A 27,683-nucleotide genomic window follows, 5' to 3' on the forward strand; every position below is an offset into this window, starting at 1 on the left:
TGGGGATTATGCGCCCTTATAGAATATATTTAATAGGTTATCGGGCTTTCTGGTAAATGTGCATTTCTTTCTTTTTTAAGCTTTACGACAAATAAACCTCGGACTAACCGTTCTCGTTATTACCTTCCTCGTCAGGTTAAAGCATTATGATGCGGTGCACAACGTTTACCTATGTTGTTTTAGGAAAACCGTGGCTGGTCTGTAGCATATGCCTTTAATAGTTCGAATAGTTTACTCTTTTTTTTATATTTCCGAAGAAACCGAAAGGAGCGTGTTGTGTAATAAAATAATAATTTATACATACATGTAACTGGTCGTTTCTTTCAGAATTCAGATTCTTGTTGAATGTCAGATGTACAGCTAATACACTTCATACTTTGCAGGAAAGAGGAGAGCGGATTAAAGCAGTAATTGAAAATATTCGTACTCGTAGTAAAAAGCTGAAGAAGAAAGCTCTGGTGCCTGCTACTAAAAAAGTCAGTGAGCCAAAAGAAAAGGAAAAAATGGTAAATATGTCTAAAAATAGATTTGTCTTGGTACTGGCAGGGGAACGACTTACAATAACAAGGCATTCTTTATTGGAAACCACTTTATTAGCTCCATTTTTTGATGAAAAAGCGGAGCAATTGTTAACACTGCAACTTTTAATGAATGTCGTTCGTTGGCAAAGTCAGGTAGAAACATGCACTATCTCCTTATCTAAACAGAAGATTGTAAGCGGTGCAAATATATATAACATATTTCATAACTTGAAAACCACTGGATGGAATTTGATATAACTTCATACAATGGTAGAGCTCATGAGAGGAAGTGAAGTGTACAAGAACCATAACTTATTTGCTTAATTACTGAGTTATTTTCCTTTGTTACTTTTTCTTGTCCGGAGCATAACTTGAAAACTACTGGATGGAATTTCATATAACTTTATACATGGCGGTGGGGAATATAGTTGTCCTTCAGACTGCAATCTTGTTAATTTCTGTTTTGTAGAACTTTGCATACAATTGATCTATAATAGAAGTTATTATAACACATATATAATATGCCATTTCTTAGGATTTTTCACTACAACTGCTAATACTACTACTACTGTTATTGATGCTGCTATCGCTCTGCTACTGCTACTACATCTACTACTTCTACTACTACTAGAACTACTACTACCAATACTACTACTGCTTATACTACTTTTACTACTACTGCTTCAACTACTTCTACTACTACTGCTGCGGCTTCTACTTCTAATACTTCTTCTATTACTACTAGTACTACTACTACCGCTAATACTACAACTACTACTATTTGTACTACTACTGCTTCTACTACTACTACTACTACTGCGGCGGCTTCTACTTCTACTACTACTATAACCTTTACTCCTACTACTACTTCTACTACTTCTACTACTACTACTACAGCTGATACTACTACTACTACAACTACTTCTACTACTTCTAATAATACTGCTTCTGCTACTACTACTACTTCTACTACTAGTACTACTACAACTTCACTTCTAGTACTACTAATACCACTACTACTACTACTACTACTACTACTACTACTACTACTACTACTACTACTACTACAATTATACTACTACTACTACTACTACTATTGCTGCTGCTAAATACTACTACATGTACTACTACTACTGTTGCTACTGCTGCTGTTGCTGCTACTACTACTACTACTACTACTACTTCCATTACTACTACTACTACTACTTCCACCGTCTACCGTTACTAGCCCTACTAGCGCTATTACTTCTAGTACTACTACTACTACTACTACAACAACAACACAGCAACAACTACTACTACTACTCATACTACAACTGCTACTGCTTCTACTACTTCTACTACTACTACTACTACTACTACTACTACTACTTTTTCATTTAGGACTTCATGTTCTACTTATTTCATTTAGGATGCTGCAGGACAGGAAAAGAGAAAACAGAAACCTAGCGGCCGTCATACTATGTACAAGCTACATATCGGATGGCGCCATTACTGTCAAGGTGACTTTAGACAAATTACATCAAGACGAGGTGGGGGCATTCGGAAGATGGAATATAATATAACGGAGCCTCAGTCAGTGGAATCAATAATTGAAGTCGGCAAACGTTTATTTTTTCCGAATGGAAAAAATTCTTTTGGAAATTTAAATGATATGGAAGTGAATTTAACTAATTACAGCGGTGAGAAAATTGAACGCTTCTGCAATATAGATGAACAACCGTGTACATTTCAAGAATTTTTGAAGTCAACAGGAAGGTACTCGTCTCAATTCCATGTTTATCTTTCGACGAAAAGCATTACCTATGATAAAATAAAGCCACTGGAAGAAACAAGTGAAACGAGTTATCTTGCCAACAGGAAGACAATACAAGGACTGCATGTACAGTATACTAAGAATGAAACATCAGAATATTCAGGAGACACCTCAATTATCACATGTCATAGCACAAAACAATGCAGGGAATTATCAGGTATTCCTGATGACATAGACGATTACGACCCTCTTGAAGATGGTTATAATGTAACGTATCTGGCTGTAAATGATAAGGTTTACATGGAGCGAACTTCGTCTGGCCTCAGTTTTCCACAAGACGTCGCTGGACAAGACAGTGCATATATATTTCATGGACCTAATGAGATATGTGGAATGAATGAAGGCAAAGTTGTTTTAGGCGTAGTAACAAACTGTTCTGAAAACGTTAATTACACATGGTATAAGGATCAAAGCATATATGCAGCAGGGATTAATCTCATGTTGATACATACAAATGACACTGGTGTCTATAATGTAAAATGCCAAGTAGGCGAAACGTTGTACACCTTTGAAGAGAGTGTTGAAATAGCTTTGCCCGCAACTACATATAGATATGACATGGATATGCGAATCGACAGCGAGGTTACTGAAAATCTGAACACCACACACTTTGGCATAACTGCTGATTTGAAAGATTGCGTTTCTAATACAGCAGCTACAGATTCTATCCTAGACATGGTTACACAAACGTTTATTGAAACAAGTGATTTGGGTGAAAATGATGGTAAAGGTACACACAGTTTAACAACAACAACTTTTATCTGTGACAAAGATGGCACATGTGCAAATGCTGTATCAGCAGCTTGTGAAACAAGTGTATTCTGTGAAAAAGACGGCATAGGTGCAAACGCTGTTTCAACATTTCTTGAAACAAGTGTAATCCATGAAAGAGATGCCACAGGTGCAAACGCTGTTCTTACATTTCCTGAAACAAGTGTAATCCATGAAAAAGATGGCACAGGGGCAACTGCTATTCCAACAATTCCTGAAACAATTCCTGAAACAAGTGCAATGTGTGTAAACAATGGTACAGGAACAAATACTATTTCGACAATTCCTAAAGTAGATGTAATCTGTGAAAAAGATGGCAAATGTTCAAAGACTGTTCAGACAATTCCCGCAACAAGTGTAATCTTTGAAAAAGATGGTTCAGATGCAAACACCGTTTCAACAGGTTATTTCTGTGAAAAATATGGTGCAGCAGTAAACAAAGCACCAACAGTTACCGAAACAAGTATTTTGATCGAAAATGAGTGTACATGTTCAAATGCTATTTCAACAGTTACAGAAACAAGTTTTTTGGGTGATGTTACAACTGAATTCTTAGATATTTCAACAGGATTTGTGGATTCTGTGGAAACCAGACTGGACAAGGATGAAAATGAAAATGATATTAAAGCTAAGCTTACTGGAAAAAACTCAAGAAAGAGTATGGGTTCTTCTGATAATTTAGTTGCAGAGCAACCACCAGTTAAAAAAGGGTTTACACAGTTGGATGCTAATACTGACAACTTAAATGTAAGGTTTGGAGACTTCAAATTATTGGAAAAAATAGGGGAGGGTGGTTTTGGTGAGGTTTACAAAGGTGAATATTTGGGAACAGATATTGCAGTGAAGAAAGTTAAGATAAAACGCATGAAAGTTGTGAAACAGTCAGTGTTGCAAGAAGTTGTCACAAACAGTCATCTTAGGCATCCAAACATTGTTCTACTGATGGGTTACTCAATCAATACTGACTGTCTCTATCTTCTCACAGAGTTCATTGCAGGTCCAAATTTGGATGATGTGCTTTTTGCTGACAATGAGTACGAATTTACTGTGCCTCAAAAACATGCAGTGGCATTGCAAGTATGTCAGGGTGTAGCATATTTACATAATCATAATCCAATAGTTATTCACAGAGACATTAAGCCTGAAAACATTTTACTGACGAGAAATTTGGAAACGGCAAAACTTTGTGACATGGGATTGTCTAAGGTGAAGGTAATGAATACCATGACCAAAACAGTTGCAGATCGCAGAGAGACACAGCCAGGAACTCCAGCTTATCAAGCTCCAGAGATTCTTCTGCAAGCTAGGAGAGGCAGAACACAAGCAGATGTTTGGAGCCTCTGTTGTTCATTAGTTGAGCTCTTTACTGCCAAAACCATATGGGACTTGACCAGTGAGGATGATGAAAATGACGACTCTGTCCAGGTTATAATCCGGGCAATGCAAAGAAAGGATATGCCACATGGGTTAAGTAATTTAGACAGGGAGCATACCCTTTCAGTGCAGCTGAAGGCTGTTATTCAGAAGGGCTTATCACACCAGATTGAGGACAGACCGACAGCATTAGACTCTGTAGTTGCGCTAAAACATGAACTTTAAAGAAATGTGATGAGCAGCTCAGGACCATCATGGCCCTCTTTATCAGATTGACGATTGTTTAGAATGCCCTGTGCAATTAGTAATGTACATGTAGCCTCATTTGGCTATTATATTGGAGGTTATTTTCCCTAACACACCTCATATATCGCATAATACTGGTAAGGATTTATATAGATCTTTGTGTTTTGTGTTAAAGATAATTAACGTTTGAGACAAGTGACCTTTATGTTATTCAGTAGAAAGACAAAAGGGTCCATTTTCTCATGACGGCAGGTATTTGTTAAAATGAGGTTTCACACAATCCGTTTACACAAAGTTATATCTTTTAACATTATAGATCTGATTTAAAGTGCACTTGTTACATTTGCACACAGTGTAAAACAAGACCAGTTGGCTCTTATAGGAGCCCTTTGATTCAGGTATACAGTGTTTGAAATGTTACCGTTAAAATCGTTAAAATACATGTATACATAGAAATCGTTAAAATACATGTATACAAAATACAACAGTAGACTTGTTCATTAGTTTGTTGCAGATAAATAAAAAGGACCATTAAAAGTTCATAAAAGTTATTACGAGTTATATCCATACATACCTTAGAGACAACCTGTATAAATACCTACTTTTGGAAATCATTTGAACACTATTGAGACTATTCCATGAGAGCTTTTAAAAGTTGTTCTGCAGTCAAAGTCATCGGCATTATTGTAGATGTTGTCAAACTCTTTGGCTTACATGTATATTGTTTTGTATATTTGATCCTTTCCTCAACACCAGCGCCTCTGGACGCCTCTGAAATATCAGATTTTCGAAAATGAAGCATTTGACTATATGGAGCCTATGCTTGAATTCAAATCATTACTTAAGTTTTAACTTAACTTTAAAAATTGTAAAAGTAGAGACAATGATGAAATGATCTAAAATAAAGCCTGTTGTGGAAAGGGTTCATTTGTACAAAATGCCATTAATTTGTGAAATTCATTGTAGCAATTTGAAACAATTCATTGTAGCAATTTGAAACAATTGAGTTACATTAGTTAAACAAGAGTTTGTGAAACACAAATGCCCCCCTAAAAGCAGATATTTCTTTTCTAATGTATGTCAAAGATGGCCAAGCTTAAACTTATAAAAAGTAGGTCAAATGTCAAGGTCACAGGTCAAAAAAGTTGGTATGTTTGCATATATCATGTCACAAGCAATATATACCTATAAAACATGAAAAGCCTTGCCATCAAATCACAGTACTGAATGACCTTCACCTTTGACCTACTGACCTCAAAAGAAATAGAGGCCATCTACTCATCATCAAGTACCTCCCTAGCAAATATTAGGACTGTAAGGATGGATGAGTTATTGATCGGAAATCATTTGGTCAGAATTACAGTAATGAATGACCTTGATGACATTGACCTTTGACGTACTGACCTCAAAAGAAATAGGAGTCATCTACTCATCATCCCGAACCTCCCTACCAAATATGAGGACTGTAGGTTTAAGGGCTATGTCATAATTCGAAAATTATATTCCCTGGCCTAAACTGTCTATTCTAATTTGTCAGCCTAGTTCTACGATATCGATAGTAAATATCCAAAACAGTGTTTCTGCAACCTGACAATGTTGAATGGAAGGTATCTGCATAATGTTAGCCTCCAATTACGACTAATTACTACCGGACAAGCTAAAACAATAGCTTCCGGCAGTTGCAGGACATCTACCTCACCCCAGTGGTATCAATAAAAAACTCACTAGATAATATAAGACAGATACACTATCTAGAGTCAACGAGAGTTAGATTTTGTAAAAGAAACTGATATAACCTAGAATCGCACAAAACGACTTTGTAAACAACCAATTTTCTCTTGAAATGTTTGAACTTGACCAAATTTGTTTATTTACAAAGTTGTTACAAAATATAATAAGGGTATTCTACTCATTACCACGAACCTCCCTAGCAAATATGATGACTGGAGATGAAAGAATGGACGAGTTATTGATCGGAAACCATTTGGTCAGAATTACAGTATTAAATGACCTTGATGACCTTGACCTTTGACTTATTGACCCAATAAAAATAGGGGTCAGACCGACCGACAGACCGACCGACATGTGCAAAGCAATATACCCCACTTTTTTCAGAAGGGGGCATAATAAAGTTTTTATACCCCCACAATAGAAATTTGGGGGGGGGTATATAGGAGTCACCCTTTCGGTCGGTCGGTCGGTCTGGCGGTCGGTCTACAAAAGTTTGTCCGGAGCATAACTTTAATACTACTGTAGCTATGTTGATGAAACTTCATATGTAGATAGACCTTGATGAGGGGGTAGTGCAGTGCACAAGAACCATCACTATGCTTGCTCTTTTAAAGGAGTTATTCCCCTTTGTTGTTTTTGGTCTTTTGATTTTGTCCGGAGCATAACTCTTATACTTAAGCTGCTAGTTTGATGAAATTTCGTCTGAAGATAGACCTTGATGAGAGGAAGTGCAGTACTTGAGAACCATAACTCTAATTTGCTTAATTACGGAGTTATTGTCCTTTCTATATTTGTTATGTTTATTGTTAAACCTTGCCCTTATCTACTTAAGGATGCTGTGGGGGGTATTAATCAAATTTAGTGATATTTCTTGTTCATTTAAGAATAAAATCTTAAGTTGTAACTCACAAGTCACAACTCATAACTCACAACTCATAACTCACTTGTGTATAAAGTACCAAGTAAATGTAGTATTGGAAGTTTAAGAGTGTGATTTAAATGCTGTGTGTTGAAGATCGGGTCATATTTACAACCGCTAGAGTGTTCATAAGCATTTTTTAAATTTTTTAAATGACCTAGTGATCTAGATTTTACGGTGGCACTGAGGTGACATGTGCAATATATTTTAAAAGATTAACCTCGGGAAAACGAAATGGACTTAATGACATCCCGAGGGGGGGTTGACGATATACCGGCAATATACCGGAATATCCCCCGCACAGTCCCCACCCACTCATTATTCCGTTCATTCCGTATGCAAGTTGCATACGGAATGAATGGGAGAATGAGTGGGTGGGGACTGTGCGGGGGATATACCAAAAACATAACTCTGGAAAACGAACTTTCTTTTCTCGAATTAAAAATAACCTCGGGAAAACGATCCCGATTTTCTTTTTTAACTCGGGGGAAAACGAAAGTGTTTTTTTATCTCGTTCCCACGACCTAAACAGCCAATAAAATTCAAACGAGACTTTTGCTATACATACAATTGCTTTGACCCTTATTTGTCATCTGGTAATCTCGTCTACTTCAACGTCGTCCAGTTCGCTTCCAATTTAAAAGAACTGTTGGCCGAGTATCAAGCAGCTTGAATCCTGATCAGAATCCGAATTGCACGGCGTCTGATATCGATCCAAACTGTTTACATACTTATTTTACATTATTGTGGCCGCGGTTAGCATGAAAGGAGTTGAACTCTTTCGTGATATAGGATAAGGACCACGAGACTTTCGCTTTAGACATACTGTTGTTTTAACCTTAACCCTTTATGCCATATGTACTATTTCTATTCATTTGCAAACAGGGTATACCCAGATCACGCCGCTCCTACAGAGGCTGCCTAATCAGGTTATATCCTGTTTGCAAATATGCAATATCCTAGAAATAATTCATCACAATTGGCTATAACAAGTACGTACCATTATAGAGATATATTAAATTATATAGTCATGGTGGGCGGAGTCTTTCTTGAATATTCAAGGAGTAAAGACTGACCCAATTCATTCACAGACTGAACAAATGCGATTCCCGGCGCACTCGCAGTGATCTGCATGCGTTTTTATGGAGGCAACTATGATTGAACTCTTTATTATATGAATATTCAAGCAAGTCTCCACCTACCATGAGTATATAATTGAATATATCTTTTTGGTAGCACATAAACTAATGAATATTATTGTCATAGCCGAATCTGAAGATTTAATTTCTATGATATTCCATATTTGCAAACAAGATGTATCCTGACCAGAAAGCAGGCGTAGACAGGAGTATAATGCATATATGGAGTAAAGGGTTAATGTAACTACAGTGCACCTACCATATAAGAAGCCGCATAAGCAGTTTCTGAGACACGTTACAGCTTTATTTATGCCTTAAAACAATTATATAAGCAAGTCAAATGGTAGAACTTTCAAAGACCTTTTCTTGTTTAGAACAATTTTCTGATTTTTAATCGCCATTTTTCGAAACTGATATGCAGTACCCTTAAAGTAGTTTTATCAATAACGTACGCCCATGCAATATTCATTAGTACAATGGGTATTTATGTTTAATCAATTCTCGAAATTAAATTGTTCAACTCAGTATACAGTCGTAGTGCTGACTCAGCGTCCAATGGCATCTGTAGATCTGGCTTCAAAAGATGTGCTAATTCTTTGAATTCCTCACAGTGTCTTTTTGGACGCGAATACACGTCTTTGCAAACATTTACGTCATTCAAGTTCGCTGCATTACCGAAGTCGTGAGTTTCAAACAGACCTGGTATAAAGAACAGTGTGTCAGGTTTTCCACCAATAACCGAAGAATTGGTTTGTTCCCTTATCTCATGAACGTTCCATTGCTGTGCAATCCGGTCTAACTCGGTTTGTATCAGATCCATAAAGCAAAATTTTAAGTTCTCACATTGTATTGCGTCCAGCTCATTAAACGTCCCTGTATCGCGTAAGTCTTTGAAAAAGTTAATCCACCAATGTATTCCATTTTGTCGTAATGTACCCCACCACCTCTCAATGCGCTGGTTCGATGTGCTTTTTCCAATTACAACGCTTCGAGCCCCAGCAAACGGATCAGTAGCATCGTGCCGGAAGTATTGCTGCAAAAGTAAAGCAATGCAGTTTTCCGTGCCACCATCAGAACGTAGTATTCGAGGGACTTTTTTATGCTCATTCAATGCATCTAAAAAGTATCTTGCAATTAAGCGTGGGTCATTATTTGAGTCCGAAACCTCTAACCATATTATTTTCCTACTAAACCCATCCACCGCACCATGAATACAAAATCCATATGGCTTTAATTTGTCGTAACCGTCTATATGCCATACAAAATTGGGTCCTTTGGCAAAGTATACTCGCCGGCGGAGACGATGTGCTTTTCGCAGCTCTACACCAACTGGATCCAGCGCTCTCATTATTTCCATGACGTCGTCCCTTTTGACGTACATGTTGTAATCCATCATTAACCGACGCCACATTGTACGGTAACCTATGCATTGTCCACTTGTTTGTATTTCTCTGTTTATAACATCAGACACAATCTCCAAAGGTGTATATATTATATTACGTCGTTTCAAATTTAAGCGTTTAAGTATCCTCTTTACTGTCCTCAATGACGTTATAATGCCATGTCGTGTCAGTAAAAATGCAACAATTTCATAGATCTTAAAGTCTTTCTGAAAGTACTCTACTGTGAGCAGAGTTTTGTCTGTTATAGATGTTGGTGGTAGGTACCTTGGCACAGTAGCTTGGGCAATACCGAGCAGTATTATGAAACAGACACAGAACACTATCCAAGTTGTCATCTTCATATTTTTCAGTCGAGTAGTTGTGTCTGAAAAACATGTTTATATATATGATATTATTCTCTACATTGTACAACATAGGTAACACTATTGAGTCCAAAGTACTCCATATGTCTTCAAAAAGGAAGTACTCATTAATGGTATATTTCTTACCTAGCTAAACATTTTTAAAACTGGCTCTGTGCTTGCTTGGTAAAGTTACCTACCTATACATGTTTAATGCTGGTTCTGTGTTTGCCCGGTAAAAATGCAGTCTATTTCTTACCTAGCTATACATGTTTAATACTGGCTCTGTGAACGTCTTAAAAGTGATATAACTTGTCAGATCAGAGTTTGTGTTGAGAAAGATAGAACATGTATAACCACTAAAAACATGAAAACATTAACAACATAGTCAACAGATTACTGAACTCATTCACACACACACACACACACACACACACACACACACACACACACACACAATCCTCCGTCACAACCCACAATTAAATATATGCGATATTAAGTATTTGAGCAAGAATAATTAAAATCATTTTAATTCACAGTGTATGTGCCAGAGAAAACGTTTAAAATAGGGGTTACATACCTGAAATCAACGTAGTTCCCTTCAGCTTCTGGAGCACGTGTATAATGCATAGCCTAAGTCAAAAGTCAAAAGTCATAAGTCATAAGTCGAAAGTCAAAAGTCAAAAGTAAAAAGTCAAAAGTACCCGTAAGTCGAAACTCAAAAGTGGCCCTCCAAGGCTTCCATAAATCACCATGCCAATGTAATTAAACCATGAAATATGTATTTCTAAGTATTTCTACGATGTACATGCAAATCCTGGCATAATTTATTCAACAAGCCTATGTGGCCTTATTATTTTCAATTTTTGATAATACATTTTGAGAGTCAGTTCTAGAACAAAATGTACGAAAAAGAAAGCAAACTTAAATAATATATACAAAACAAATATTAGCTCCCATAACTTCCTGAGTATTTCACTGTCGGTTGCTCATTTTTATACGACACGGCAAATGATATAACTCATTTGTAAAATACACGGAAATGACAAATTCTACACGAAAGGCTTTTGAATGGACACAGACTGTTTACATTTAGTCGCAAGCTCAAAACCATGTTTTCTGATACGATATAAGCTTCAGTGATGATTTCCTACAACGTCAGTTTACTTTAAACAATTTGATTGGTATTGTGGTGGATGTGTCTTGAATTGTGTGAATCACTCATACTATATCATTGCTCGCCTAAGTTTTGCATTCATTGTATGATGTAGTCTGATGATGATAGTTGATAAAATGAAATACACACCAAAGTAAAAACATATATTGTATTCTTTTTAAACGACTAAGGATATATACCGACTGCCACGTGTGTCCTCTTGGTTAAAATCTACCCCCAAAAATAAGAAACTTAAATGCCACGTGTGTTCTCTTTGTTAAATTCTACCTAAAAAGATAATATACTTAAATGGCACGTGTGTTGTCTTGGTTTAAATCTACCCAAATAAATAAGAGACTTAAATGGCACGTGTGTTCTCTTGGATAAATTCTACCCAAAAAGATAATATACTTAAATGGTACGTGTGTTGTCTTGGTTTAAATCTACCAAAATAGATAAGAAACATAAATGGCACGTGTGTTCTCTTTGTTAAATTCTACCCAAAAAGATAATATACTTTAATGGCACGTGTGTTGTCTTGGTTTAAATCTACCCAAATAGATAAGAGACTTAAATGGCACGCGTGTTCTCTTGGATAAATTCTACCCAAAAAGATAATATACTTAAATGGCACGTGTGTTGTCTTGGTTTAAATCTACCCAAATAAATAAGAGACTTAAATGGCACGTGTGTTCTCTTGGATAAATTCTACCCAAAAAGATAATATACTTAAATGGCACGTGTGTTGTCTTGGTTTAAATCTACCAAAATAGATAAGAGACTTAAATGGCACGTGTGTTGCTTTGGATAAAAGCTACCTCAATATATACTATAAGATCCATATATTGTTCATTTCATAACAAAGACTTCAAAAGAAATTCATTTACAAAATACATAATAACCATCGAATGCACTTGGAGGCTACCAAAAGTATCATCTTAAGAATATGAACATGTAATTTGTCACACAAACTCTATTATAATTACGCAACTCCGTTATAAATTCATCTTTATATTAGATGTTCGAGTTAATCTGTCTGAACAGCAAGCGGAAACTAATGAAATCGCTGATAAATAAGCCTGTTTTGGGAGAAAACGTATTTCTTTTAATGTTTATCAATAAATAATGGCAAAGTTCAAAACAACTACTGAATCTCTTCCGTACCAACATCGACCTGAAGACAAAACTTTGAGCAATTAACATTCACTCCCAGAGGACAACCCCGGACTGTGTTAATGGCGAATAGATCATACATCCATCTCACATATAATAAAACAACTTTCACCATAATAGATTTATAACACAAGTCAACCAATTACCTAAATAACCGCCTTTTAAATTATGCGGTCGATCGTTCCAAAAAGGGGTAGCTCTTAAGATTTGAGATGCTTATCTTCTTGACTACTTATTCTCCTCCTTAGTTTACCTTATACCTGATGATGAGTATTATGTTACTGTTATTACTATTGTTGTAAATTCGCACTGTTATAAATAAATTATACTTTATTTCAATAAGCACAAAATTGTGTCAAGCCTTGTTTTATCATGTAAATGGTCTACAAAATTGTGAAATCAAAAATAGAAAAACAATATTTTTAATACTGAACTTCTATATCGCTCGGAATAAGGACCAGGTGTAACCTCTGGTACGGACATTACCACTTTTCTGTTCGACCGGGCATTACCGTTTGTCCGTCAGACTGGACATTTTCGCGTGTCTGTCAGACCGAACATTACCGCTTGTTTGTCATACCGGACATCACAGCTTGTATGTTAGACCGGACATTACCGCTTGTCTGTCAGACCGGACATTACCGCTTGTTTGTCAGACCGGACATTACCGCTTGTATGTTAGACCGGACATCACAGCTTGTATGTTAGACCGGACATAACCGCTTGTTTGTCAGACCGGACATTACCGCTTGTCTGTTGAACCGGACATTACCGCTTGTCTGTTGAACCGGACATTACCGCTTGTCTGTTTTCCCGGACATTACCGCTTGTCTGTCAGATCGGACATAACCGCTTGTCTTTTAGACCGGACATTATCGCTTGTCTGTTAGACCGGAAATTACCGCTTGTCTGTCAGATCGGACATTACCGCTTATTTGTCTAACCGGACATTACCGCTTTTCTGTTGGCCCGGACATTACCGCCTGTCTGTCAGACCGGACATAACCGCTTGTCTGTTGGACCGGACATTACCGCTTGTCTGTCAGATCGGCAATACCGCTTGTCTGTTAGCCCGGACCGGACATTGTATGATAGACCAGACACTACCTCTTGTATGACAGACGTACGTTACCTCTCGTCCAACCGACTGGACACCACCTCTGGCCCAACTTACCGGATAATACCTTTCGTCCAACAGAGCGAACATTACCTCTTGTCTTAAAGACTGGACATTACTACTTGTCTGACAGACCGGACATTACGTCTCGTACGAGAGATATTGTCCAACAGACCGGCCATTACCGCTTGTCAGACTGACCGGACATTACATATTGTTTGACTGACCGGACATTACCTAATGTATGAGAGTCGGGACATTTCCACGTGTCTGACAGATCGGACATTACATCTTGTCTGACAGAGTGATAGGGCATAACCTCTTGTTTGACGGACAGGACATAACATATTGTCTGTCTGCCAGGACATCACATATTATCTAACTGACCGGATATTACATATTGTTTGACTGACCGGACATTACATATTGTCTGACTGCCCGAACATTACATATTGATTGACTGACCGGACATTACATATTGTTTGACTGACTGGACATTGCATATTGTTTGACTGACCGGACATTACATATTTTCTGACTGACGGGACATTACATATTGTTTGACTGCCCGGACATTACATATTTTTTGACTGACCGGACATTACATATTGTCTGACTGACCGGACATTACTGTTTGTATATTGGACCGAAATAACCTCTAGCAAAACAGACTGGATATTACCTCTTGTGTGATAAAATGCAAGATTGGTGAGAATTTGATATATACTCATAGACGCCGTTTTACCACTGGGGTAACAAATGAATCTTTCCTGTGGTATTAAATTACAGTCAAACTACTGTACCCTTCTTCCTTTCTTTTCATAATCTACAGTGATTCTAGTTTGACACTACGAGTTTTCCAGATCTTCCCATTTGTAGAGAGAGTGATATAACTCTTTTCTGTCATTATCAATTCAAATGATAAGTATTATGTTTTAACTCTGGAATATTACCGTCAGTGTCCTGCAGTTCTTGGTATAGGCTTTTATGAGAAAAAGCTTAAAACTTCCCGAATCTTTGACCAGGTGATTTCCATATTAAATGATATACTGTGGAGTATTGTATATATTAGGGTTTTTTTTCTTTTTGGAATTGCCAGTTCATGACAACCCGTTTATTTTATTTATTTTAATATTTATATATTAGGTATCTACGAGGGGTGATCGCGAAGTTCGTGTAAATTGTTCGTAACATTTTTATTTCTATTCCAAAACATCTGAAACTGTATTATCCACAAGATCAATATATTTAGAGATAAAATACGAGGCGAAATAATAATCGGCTAACTATAACTACAATGAACGGTTTCCTTGGCAATCCATCAGGCCCTAGTCGGCGCACGCCGAAAAGTGTATACTTGTTATCATTCATCCACTTTCAGTAATGCAATATATACACTGGTTCTTATCGTCAAAAATCCACGCAAATCTTGCACGTTCAATATCAATGTCATGACGTCATTTCCGTAAAATTCACCGTTGTTTACTACATCCGGTTTGAAAATAGCAGCTTGTTTGTTTGAACAGTCAAGGAAACCAAACCTGCGTTATGACGTCAACTGAAGACGTTGAATTACGGAGGGTCATTAAATTTTGTGTCGGAATGGAAATGACACCAGTTGAAACGATTTCAATGATGAAAAGGAGCGATACTTTAAAGGAGTTTGGCCCGGCATTCGTCTACAAATGGCACAACAGATTTAAGAACGGCAGAAAATCGATTGAAGACAATAAGATAGAATGTAGGCCTTCAATCGTGATCCCTAGTGTTCGAGAAAAAGTGAGAGGTATTATTCGGGAAGACAGACGGAAAACATTGAGACAGATTGCCAGTGAACTCGACATATCTCCTTCAACTGTGCATGGCATTCTTACGAAAGAGTTAGGTATGACGAAAGTCAGTGCGCGCTGGGTCCCGAAGTTGCCGTCGGACGAAGAAAAGCAGACGCGTGCAAGGTGTTCTGCTGCATTTTTGGATCGGTACGCAGCCGAAGGTGACGAATTCCTTGATAGAATAGTAACAACAGACGAAACTTGGCTTCATCACTATGATCCGGAGACAAAGGCCCAATCGTCGGTGTGGAAAACACCAAGAAAACCGCCACCAAAAAAAGCTTGGGTACAAAGGAGCTGCGGAAAAGAGATGTTCATCTTCTTCATGGATCGTTACCGGATTCTCCTTCAGCACAGAGTCAAAGATGGAAGGACGGTGAATGCTGACTATTACTCAACGGTAAATATCTACGCAACCCATGGATGTAACTAATAAATATATTAATAATTATACACTACAAAAAAAAATAAAAAAAAATATTTATATATAAAAATATAGCAATTATCAATTTATTTATTTCATTGCTAACTGAAACACGTTGATTTTCAGGTATTGAAAAGGGATCTCGTCAATGCTCTTAAGAGGAAACGGCCGGCTTAGGACCTTGATCGGATTATCCTGCACAAGGATAATGCTCCTGCACATAGGGCACACTCTACACAGCTAGAGATTACATTACTGGGATTTGAAGTATTAGAACACCCTCCCTACAGCCCTGACTTAGCACCCATGGATTGCAGGACCTTTCCCGAGATAAAGACTTCCCTCCGTGGACAGCGCTTCCAGGACGTTGCTGATTTAACACTGGCAACTCGTCGAAAAGTTTCACAACTTGACACCGACTGGTAACGGGAGACATTTAACAAGTGGATTGCGAGACATCAGAAATGTGTAGCCTTGCGCGGTGACTACGTAGAAAAAGTGCGCCGTTCATTGAACATGGATGACGTGTGACGTTAATTGACGTCGTTTACTTTTTCAGCGTGCGTCAAGTGACGCATAGTGACTGTGTTGTAATTGATATAACTTTCAAACTTTTTAATGGATTCGTATAATATTTATCATGGAGTATTTAATTCATTAAACATTATTGTGGTGTATTTTTCGTTTACTTCTTTACGATAGAGCAAACATTACAATACATTTACACGAACTTCGCGATCACCCTCGTACTTCATTTAGACTCTAAAAATTGAAGTAAAAGGCCATTGAAAATGAGAGAATCTATTTACAATGTCACAGACACTATAGGTTTTGCATCAGCAGAATGACTATGCCAGAAACAGAAAGATAGCAATATTTTAGCCAGAAGAAAGTTTTCGAAGAGCTTCTTCAAACCTTGAAAGAAATTTGCATTTTAAATCATACACAAAAACTTGTGAGACAAATCTATAATCTAGCATTTTGTACGTTCAGTACAAGTTGCTGGCATTTCGCTTTAACCTTTATTTGGCAATCAAATGTAACAAAAGAAAACACATTTAAAAATTTGTTGTTTACAATATTTTGATATAATAGATGTATAATGGTTTAATTAAAAATTGTTCCACAATACACAAAACGCTTGATTTTCAAGTCTCAAGTTGAAAAACTTTAATCCGTCTACTAGATGCATCATGATGTTTCTTGTTTGTTTATTGTTTTGTTGTTGTTTATCAGATCCAGCGAATTTTCAGATTTCTAAAAACCTATCTACTCAACTTCTGCTGTCAAACTCACAAGTCGACAAGCTTCTGTCCGCCCATGCAAGCAAATCAGATTGTTAATCTCTTTTAGCATGTTCCTTTGACATTTTTCCTTCACTTTTCAAGACAAGATAATTCCATTTATTTTATCGCCTCAGAGCAATTGCAGGATCGAAATCGCGCCAGCTGATCTGAGCTCGAAATCACCTTTTTATTATATTCTCCCTTATTAAAGTGCGTTGCGAAAATAACAATTGCTAAAATAAATTTCCTGACTAACGGGTTTTAAACAAAACATTCAATAAGCATGCATCGTTTTCTTAAAACAATGTTCTTTTAGAGCTGTGTGAAGTTAGCTAAACATACGACATTGGACACTGGACATTCAAGATCGAATGTTGTGCTGGCACGACATTGGACATTGGACATTTGAAAATGAATGTCCTGCCAGCACGACATTGGACATTAGACATTGGGATTTCAAAAATAAATGTCGCACGACATTTGACATTGGACATTCAAAATCGAATGTTGTGCTGGCACGACATTTGACATTGGACATTCAAAATCGAATGTAATGCTGGCAAGACATTGGACATTGGGGATTCAAAAGTGAAAGTCGTGTTGGCACGTCATTGGACATTCAAAAATGAATGTCGTGCCAGTACGACATTGGACATTGGAATTTCAAAAATGAATATCGTGCTAGCATGTCATTGGACATTGAACATTCAAAATCGAATGTTGTGCTGGCACGACATTGGACATTGGACATTCAAAATCGAAAGTCGTGCTAGCACGACATTGGACATTCAAAATCGAATGTTGTGCTGGCTCGACATTGGACATGGACATTCAAAATCAATACATCTGCATGTATAACAAACATACTTTTTGAGTGATAAACCTTGAACTACTTCCCAAATAATGCATTTATGGAAAATATGAATTACTGATAACACGATTGTAACCGTGTATTTTATAGCTGAAAACGCAAATATGTTAAATGATTGGTAAGTGCTAAAAGATTTAATGTTATCTACTATCCTCTCATAAGGTAAAAATACAGTGTTTTCTTCACCTTCCTTTCAAAATAAACTCGGTATCATTCATAAGAACAATTGCTTTCGACATTTCATCTTTTTTTTGGTATAATAAAACAATTGTATTTATTGTCGTAATTATTAAGGTAAAATGTATCGATAAAGCGACACATACTTAGAGCAACACTAACCCTGTAATTTCAATACATATATTAAATTGACCTTTATTCACGCTAAGCCTTTAAATTAGGGATGCAAACGAATGACAAAATTGATATTCGAATATTCGGTAATTCTTTCGATCGAATATTCGAATGCTCGATTACCAAAGAATATCGTTTAGAGGTTGTAGTAACCTTAGTCTTTTATTATTAGTCGCTAAAGTTATAGCCGGGGCATTTCAAACCTACTTCAAATGTCGTAGCCAGTACGCTCTGCGGACCCAGTTTTTCCACAAATGAGCCGCTGAAATTCCTCATTTTCATAAAGGCAAACGCAATACATTATGAACAAACAAAATGCATCATCGAATAACTTCAATTCCACTGCCGTCATAGTTGTAAACAATGTGAATTTAGATGGATTCCTGGTCAGTGTGTGTGTATACCACGTGATAAATTACGTCAGAAGGCAACTTTTGCTTAAAATAAAGACTTAAATCAAAGATAACTTTTCTTTTACTACACCATTTTGAATAAAACAAAGAGCAGTCTATGCCGCTTAAAGAGCCCCGCATTCCTTTTATTACCGAAGTTTCATAAGGCGATTAGTTTTATCAAACACTTCGACAAACCAGTTTCCAAAATAATGTTTTGAAAGTGCTCCGTCAGACGGCCGTATTTTGAAAAGGTTTGTCGAAGTGTTTTAAGAAACAAAACTTTCACTCAAACTCTGGTAAACGACTGAATGCGGAGCTCCGTAAGCGGCGTAGACTGCGCTATGTTTCATTTAAAATGGTGAAAAAAATAGTAAAGTTATCTTTGTTTAAAGTCTTCATTCGAAGCAAAATATTGCCCTCCGACATAGCATTTATGACACAATTTATCACGTGGTATACACACACTGCTGGTCAAATGGCGTTATGGAAACAGTGTAAAGCACATACATGTAACTACATTTTTGTAGCTCATGTCATTCATTTCATCACAGCGATTTGAGCTATGTTGCACAGCTTAATTTGCTGCCAAGACAGCACATTGGTGTGAAGTCCGATTCCTTAAAAGGCATTTAAATTTACCGAAACTAATTGACATTTTAATGTCACTTGTTTTATAGCCAGTCATTGTAAAACTACGGAGACTTTTTATAGTACCCGACGATATATCCCTAAATGACATATGACGCGTGTTTAGTATATTGTCATCAGGTCATTCACACCTCTGGCAATATGGGCCAGTCGGTGTAAAATCAAGACAAACGAACTTTATACACAACAACAGAGTTGAAGGCAAACAAAAAATATTATATTTATTCAACAACAACAAAAAAAGATATTCGAATACCGATTTTGACATTCGAATACCAAACGTTTGATCGAATATTCGAATATTTGTTTGCATCCCTACTTTCAATGGAATCAAGATTGTATATTATAGTCACTAGCACAAACAAACTTCTTTCAACTGCGTCCTCTTCGATAACATCTGCTCTGGATTCATCTCTGATATTGAAAGTCATTTCCGCCAAAATGATATTAATATATAGCAGAAAACACTGACCGTGTCCACATTAAGCCACCAATGAAACACAAAATATAGGTAATCCTAATCCTTATGATACCCTTTATAAGGACTTGCATATGGTTTTTGGACTGCATATGTTTTGAACCAAACAATTAGTCTTCCCGCTAATACATCTGAAACACTTATTTCTCCGTTGTTTTACTCTATGATATCAAAATTGCAGAGAAAAATACAATTATACCATAAACAGTATTTTGTTTTTCATAAATGATGGATGTTATCACCTTTTAGCAATAAAATTATAACATCATATGATAAAGGCGATCTACCAATCACGCAACAAGAAATCGCCCATAACCGTTATTTACGCTTTATTTGTGGTCTTCAAACGCTTTATGAGCATATATCAACATTTGCTGCAGGGTTTCAGCTTATGGTATGTTATGGTATAGTTTAACCCTCCTTATGATTTGCAACACTTTATTTCGTCACACAAAAAGTGTTGTTTTTTGCAATAAAACATGAGCGAGTCCCTTGAAACATGTTTCCGAAACGATTTTGCAAATGCTACTGTAGACAGATATTATGTGACAAAACGCAGGATCAGTTTTAGGTGTAAAAAAGTCAGTGAGATTAATTTACGACAAGCTCGGTAATCTGTATATTGAAGCATGTCCGTAAAATTGCCTCAGATAACTAACTACTTAGACGCGTGCCCGTTAGGTTGCCTCAGATAACCAAGTACTTAGACACGTGTCCGTTAACGTATCCGTTAGGTTGCCTCAGATAACTAACTACTTAGACGCGTGTCCGTTAGATTGCCTCAGATAACCAAGTACTTAGACGCGTGTCCGTTAGATTGCCTCAGATAACCAAGTACTTAGACGCGTGTCCGTTAACGTGTCCGTTAGGTCGCGGCAGATAATCAACTACTTAGACGCGTGTCCGTTGCGCGTCAGATAACCAACATCTAAGACGCGTGTCCGTTAGATTGCGTCAGATAACCAAATACTAAGACGCGTGTCCGTTAGATTGCGTCAGATAACCCTACTTCTAAGACGCGTGTCCGTTAGATTGCGTCAGATAACCAACTACTAAGACGCGTGTCAGTTAGGTTGCCTCAGATAACCAACTACTTAGACGCGTGTCCGGTAGGTTGCCTCAGATAACCAACTTCTTAGACCAGTGTCCATAAGGTTGCCTCAGATAACTAACTACTTAGACGCGTGTCCGTTAGGTTGCATCAGATAACCAAATACTAAGAGGCGTGTCCGTTAGATTGCGTCAGATAACCCTACTTCTAAGACGCGTGTCCGTTAGATTGCGTCAGATAACCAACTACGAAGACGCGTGTCAGTTAGGTTGCCTCAGATAACCAACTACTTAGACGCGTGTCCGTTAGGTTTCATCAGATAACCAACTACTTAGACGCGTGTTCGTTAGGTTGCCTTTAGATAGCCGAGCACTAAGACGCATGTCCGCTAGTTGCTTCAGATAACCAACTACCTAGACGCGTGTTCGTAAGGTTGCCTTTAGATAGCAAAGTACTTAGACGCATGTTCGCTAGGTTGCCTAAGATAACCAACTACTAAAACGCGTGTCCGTTAGGTTGCCTCAGATAACAAACTACTTAGACGTGTGTTCGTTATGTTGCTTCAGATAGCCGAGTTCTTTAAATCCTGTTCGGTAGCTTGTCTAAAATAGCCGGGTACCTTGAAGCCTGTAATAACCTTGCCATTAATGGTCAAATTCTTTGAAGCATCTTCGTTGAGTTGCCTCAAATCGCCGACTACATTGAGGCCTGTTCGTTGAGTTGCCTCAAATCGCCGACTACAGTGAGGCCTGTTCGTTGAATTGCCTCAAATAGCCGATAACTTAGAAGCCTCTTCGTTTCCTTCAGATTGCCGAGTTCTTTGTAGAATATTCGTTAGGTTGCCTTAAATAGCCTGTTGGTAAGGTTGCCTCAAATGGCCTCAGATAGTCGGTGTCTCCCTACAATGTAATCTGAATTTAACCCACGATCATTTTAATGCCATCTTTCTATAATTATCAACGTCGTAGCCTATGTAACATGTAGATAAATCAAATCTTGCGATTATGTTTTGTGTCACATACGTTTCATGGAACGAGTTTATACATTGTCAGTATATACTCCTTATACCTATCTGATGACCCGCACTCTTTTTACACATCTGAAAATGCACTTATTTAAAGTTAAAAAGAACGGATTTGCCCACCACATTGTAACGCATTCTCGATGCTGTAGTCATCAATGACACATACAAAGAAAGAGACTTAAATGACACAATTACCAGTGTATAGTCCATTAGATACTTGATCCAAACAACATTTATTACATAACAAACATTTCAGGAAAATCATTTACAAAACGCATAATGACCTACGACCGCAATCTGCCTGGCTTTGAGGAAGTATCATCTTAAGGCACCTATAATAACATGCAATTAGTCACTAATGAGGGTAAGAGTCCGTTTGTTGTTCGTTCTATGATAATGTGTGCCTGGTAAAAGTCGCATGTAATGCTCGCCGTTAAAGAAATCGCACAACTATCGACTGGTTTTGCCTCTGTTGAAACTGATGGTTTAAACGTCAGGTTGAGTTTATGCAAGCTCAGTTTGTAGTTGTTGTCGTTATGCACCAGTCAATTGTAACCACCCCCCCCCCCCAGGTCCGGAGAATACGGGGACTTTGACTTTCTTTCCAGCCAACCTCGGGTAAATTCCCCGCCCTGTGGGGACGAACATATGGTAGACTCCCCGCCAAATGCCCCGCACCCATGGGACCTTAGGTTAGGCCCATTCCCCGCTATATTTTTGCGAACACAAAACCACCGCATTCACCCGGCACTGCGGGGCCACCTGTAAGGTAAAAACACGGCCCATTTCCTCGGCTATCCCCGGTATACCCCTGAACCTTGTGGGGCGTGGTTACAATTGACTGGTGCATTAGGGTGTATCTCCATTTTTTAAACTCGTTCTCGTAAGTAACTATATTCAACGTGGTAGTATACTTGTTCGGGTACTAAACGTATAGGGTACAACTACAACTAGAATGCAATTCAATTTATTTGGAATACTTTAGCTAGAATACAACAATTCAAATGTTTTTGAAAACTGTTTAGTCCTTTCTGACTGCAAAACAACTCACTTCTATACGTATAAGAAGTTATTTGCACCAACACTATTTGCAAAAAATGATTTTTTCCAAAACAATTTTATTCTAAAAGTCAGTCGGATGTTTAACATGTGTGGTGTTATTCATTCCAAAAACACGAACGTCTGTAAATCTAACCTGTACATGTCTGATGTTTCGTCCGAAACTGCATTATAATTTTGGTCTAGATTTTGTTTACCATATTATCTTATCTCCCTTAAACGTGTTTTAAGATTTGTAGAAATACTAATTGATGAACGCATCGCATTTCAATTTCAAATCATTCATGTATCTTTGATTATGGTCTTCCCATTATAAAGGGATTTAGAAAAAGATTGCACACGGTGCTGTCGAGTTTTGTACCGAGTTTATTCCAGAAGGAGCTCCCGTACTCGTATTAGCCTCACATTTATTACAGCTGTAAAATTTCTTTGCAAAGTTACTAATCAACGTTATGATCCTAATAATTATAGGGTTATTTCGTCGATTAGTTGCTTTGTAGAGATTGCTATAGTTATATTAAACGAGAGGCTTAAGAAATAGTCAAAACAGGGTCATATTCTTTGGGATGTTCAATATCGCGCTTCAAAAATATTTATGATACAGTTGATCCAGTTAATTCCAATAAAGTTCTGAAAACACGCTATATTGTTGTTAAGTTATCTTAAAAAGGTATGTGACTGCAGTGATATGAGCAGGCTATGGAATAAACTAATTTGTCATATGCTTCCCAGTTCTTTATAGAGATTTATCAGTAAAATAAAAGGCCTGGGACACAATTTCATCGACGTCAGTAAATTATGAAATAATGTTACATTCGCATACAATTTGGCCCGCCTTTCTGAAAAACACCAACAAAATAACTTATTTTATGCCTTTTATGCATATAATTGCAAAACAAACAAAACATTTTTACTATATTTTGTTTAACTGAGGTGGGAGAAGCGTCTACCATGGCCGCTCGTGTATTATAGGTTTCAACCCTCGCGCAGTGTTTTCTGGGAAAACTCGGTAATCATCGTTTCTACAAAACATCCCACGCTCGGGTTTGGATAAACCTATTTTAACTCTCGGTCAGGAAAAATACTTATAACCCTTTTTAGAAGCAGGGGTCGGTGGACAATTTCTGGCCCTTTAATGTTCAATGTATGAGTTTGTGTAAAAAATTGTCTGTATTCTTTGAAAGATATGTCTTGTTATTTTAAGAACAAATAACAATAAATCCGATTAGAGTTTTCCTATTTATGAACGACACCCAACTACATAAAATTTTGCAACAAGGAACCGACGCCAGGCAGACTATTGATGATACAGAAATCCTTATATCCTACTTCTAAAGTAATGCGAAGTTATTGTTATTTCTGGAAACTCACAGTGAATGTCGAGAAACTTAAATTGTTGTTTCATGACGGAGGGTGTAATGCAAACATCATTGGCAGAGATTGCAATACAAACATTAATCGCGGAGAGTACAATGCAAACATCAATGATGAAGAATGTTATGCAAACATCAATGGCGGAGGTTGGAATGCAAGCATCAATGGCAGACAGTGCAATGTAAACACTAATGACAGAAAGTGCAATGTAAACATCAATGGTTGAGAGTGCAATACGAACATCAATGGCGGAGAGTGCAATGCAAACATCATTGGCGGAGAGTGCAATGCAAACATCAATGGCGGGGAGTGCAATGTAAACATCAATGGCGGAGAGTGCAATACGAACATCAATGGCGGAGAGTGCAATGCAAACATCATTGGCGGAGAGTGCAATGCAAACATCAATGGCGGGGAGTGCAATGCAAACATCAATGGCGGAGAGTGCAATGTAATCATTAATGCCAGAGAGTGCAATGTAAACATCAATGGCGGAGAGTGCAATACGAACATCAATGGCGGAGAGTGCAATGCAAACATGATTGGCGGAGAGTGCAATGCAAACATCAATGGCGGGGAGTGCAATGCAAACATCAATGGCGGAGAGTGCAATGTAATCATTAATGACAGAGAGTGCAATGTAAACATCAATGGCGATGAGTGCAATACGAACATCAATGGCGGAGAGTGCAATGCAAACATGACTGGCGGAGAGTGCAATGCAAACATCAATGGCGGGGAGTGCAATGCAAACATCAATGGCGGAGAGTGCAATGCAAACATCAATGGCGGGGAGTGCAATGCAAACATCAATGGCGGAAAGTGCAAAGCGTAGTTAATAAGGCTAATTGGGTTTTATTTGCTAAAATCTCCTATCAACTATCGATACTTAAAGATAAAGCTACAGTTATTACTTTGTATTTTGAATTTATGGCCTGACTGCGGTTTGATAATATGAAAAGCGAAGCAAAATAAATAAATTAAATATAGATACTTAAATTCACCCTCAAAGATGAAAATAATGCCTACCAGCTACGCTGAAGACTTGCATTAAGTTCCCTGTCGTGTGGCATGTTATTACTTCAGATATAGTACTGTAGTGTAATGACATTCTGCGACGCTTCTTCTTTTCTTGCAGAAATGTTAATTAGGCAATTATGACAAAAGTACTATGAAAACAACTAGTACACTAATTGCAAAGTAAGGCTTGTCAAGAATTATGTAACAACGTAATGCTATACTGTTTTTGTCCATTTCATTAATTTGCTTCCCGGTTGGACGATATGGTTGACGGTAGCAATATATTATAATGCTTTAAAAGGTAAAAAAGAGCCCACTAGAAAATGGTGTATGTGTATTTGGAAACTGGATTAGCAACCCCCGCCCCACCAGTAGTTTTCCAAGTTTTTTTCCAGTGTACTTTTCACTGAACAATTCAATACTTGACGGCATCAGGCATTTAGAACAAAATCATGGCTGGATTTTATGAAACATTTTAAGTCATTTCATTACTTAAGTTAGGTGTCGGACTGGTTAAATAAAATAATAACTTTATACATGTAGTAATTTCTGTTATATTTTATTTCCATTTATTTTATTTAATATACATACTTTTATGTAAACACACTTATGCTTTTCTTTTCAAATTACATTTATGGGACTTTAAAACTGACCTTATAAAGTTTTATGAATACGGCTCGAGTCCGCTGTTTGAGTACTATTTTGTGTTGCTCTTAAGTTTGTAGACTCCATTGACGCTCATTTTCACCATATTCGAACAAAGCAAATGAACTTATACATGTAGTAGAGTTTCGATGTATATTAGTTTTACTCGTGCATTTTATATACCAACGTTTTCCGTCACAATATGTAATGATTACATTGACATAACATTTATAACTTTAAAATGTCTCCTGACAGTCGATTGGCATTTAATAAATAACTTACTCATATATTTTTATCTTTACTTGCAGGTTAAATGATTTATAGATAAGTTAATGTGGCATAACGAGTGCTTGTTAATGTTCATTGTATATTCAATTTGTTGTTAAATTTCATATTTTTATAACAAAATGTAAGATTGCTGAAAGTGGTACTCGTATTTAAAATCAATACATATAGTACACATGTATAACTCTTAAACGATTGACCAAATTATGCATTGATGGAAAATATTAATTACTGATAACATGATTGTAAACGTGTATTTAATAGCTTAGAATGCACAAATATTAAATGACTGGTGAGTGCTAAAAGATTTACAGTGATCAACTATCGTCTCATAAATTAGAAATACCGTGTTTGCTGCACCCTTCTTGCACTGCTTTCGATATTTATTCATCCGTTTCTGTAAATTAAAACAATTGTTATAGTCGTAATACATCTTATTTGTTAATAAGAGTGCATCTTTAATTGCCTATTTATTTGAAAAGAACAAAGGCTTTAATAGCGAAAGCCACTTTAAATCAAGCTTGTTTAAAGTCGTTTCCGGAAGGTCATTAGTACCGTTCTTGTGTAATTGCCATTAATCCACTTGCATAGAGATGATTTTCTTTCTCTTAACAAGATATAAAAGAGAGTGTTATTGTCTTGTAGCTGAGCTTGCAAGAGGCTATCATTACATTCGGTTATTTGCCTGCCCAATTAGCGCTCAAGAGAACGTTGGTCCAAAAACAAGTCATAACACGAGAGCAATAAAGAATAAATAGAAACTCATTTACAAATAAGATACTGACCTAAAATGGCGTTGTGGTTTTGACTCAATTGGCTTTATGTCACTTTTTAGCTTTGTTATGCCATCACTTTCAAGTTTACATTTTTATTGGCAATATCGGCAATATACATAAGCCCTCGGCAATGAACAATACACAGAAAATGAGATGCACACAAATCGGGGGGGGGATTAAGTGAGGTTTTGGAGTCTGATTTGCAAGATGGCGGCGAAACAATGACAAAATAGGATTTTCGGAACCAGTTTTCACTTAGTAAGTAGTATAAAGTATATATTTCCAAAATATAATGACGCGCATTTGGCTCTACAATTATCATGCTCCCCTCGGCTTATTATTTATGCTTCTAAGTTACGGAATGAAACAGTTATTGAAGGAAAACCTTCGACCAATCTGCTGTTTACAAATGTGGTAAGCGAGAATTTGATACTTTAAGGACGTTTAAGCTCCAAAA

At 37.2% G+C, this 27,683-nt stretch overlaps 1 protein-coding gene across 1 annotated transcript; it reads left to right on the forward strand.

Moving 5' to 3' along the window:
• The first annotated feature begins 2,895 nt into the window (after nt 1-2,895).
• LOC128215171 (uncharacterized) lies at nt 2,896-4,707 on the forward strand. Its single transcript, XM_052921886.1, has one exon. The coding sequence runs from the start codon at nt 2,896-2,898 to the stop codon at nt 4,705-4,707; it is 1,812 nt and encodes a 603-aa protein (XP_052777846.1).
• The last annotated feature ends 22,976 nt before the right edge of the window (nt 4,708-27,683 follow it).

Source organism: Mya arenaria, chromosome 2 (assembly GCF_026914265.1).
Source record: "Mya arenaria isolate MELC-2E11 chromosome 2, ASM2691426v1".
NCBI lineage: Eukaryota > Metazoa > Mollusca > Bivalvia > Myida > Myidae > Mya > Mya arenaria.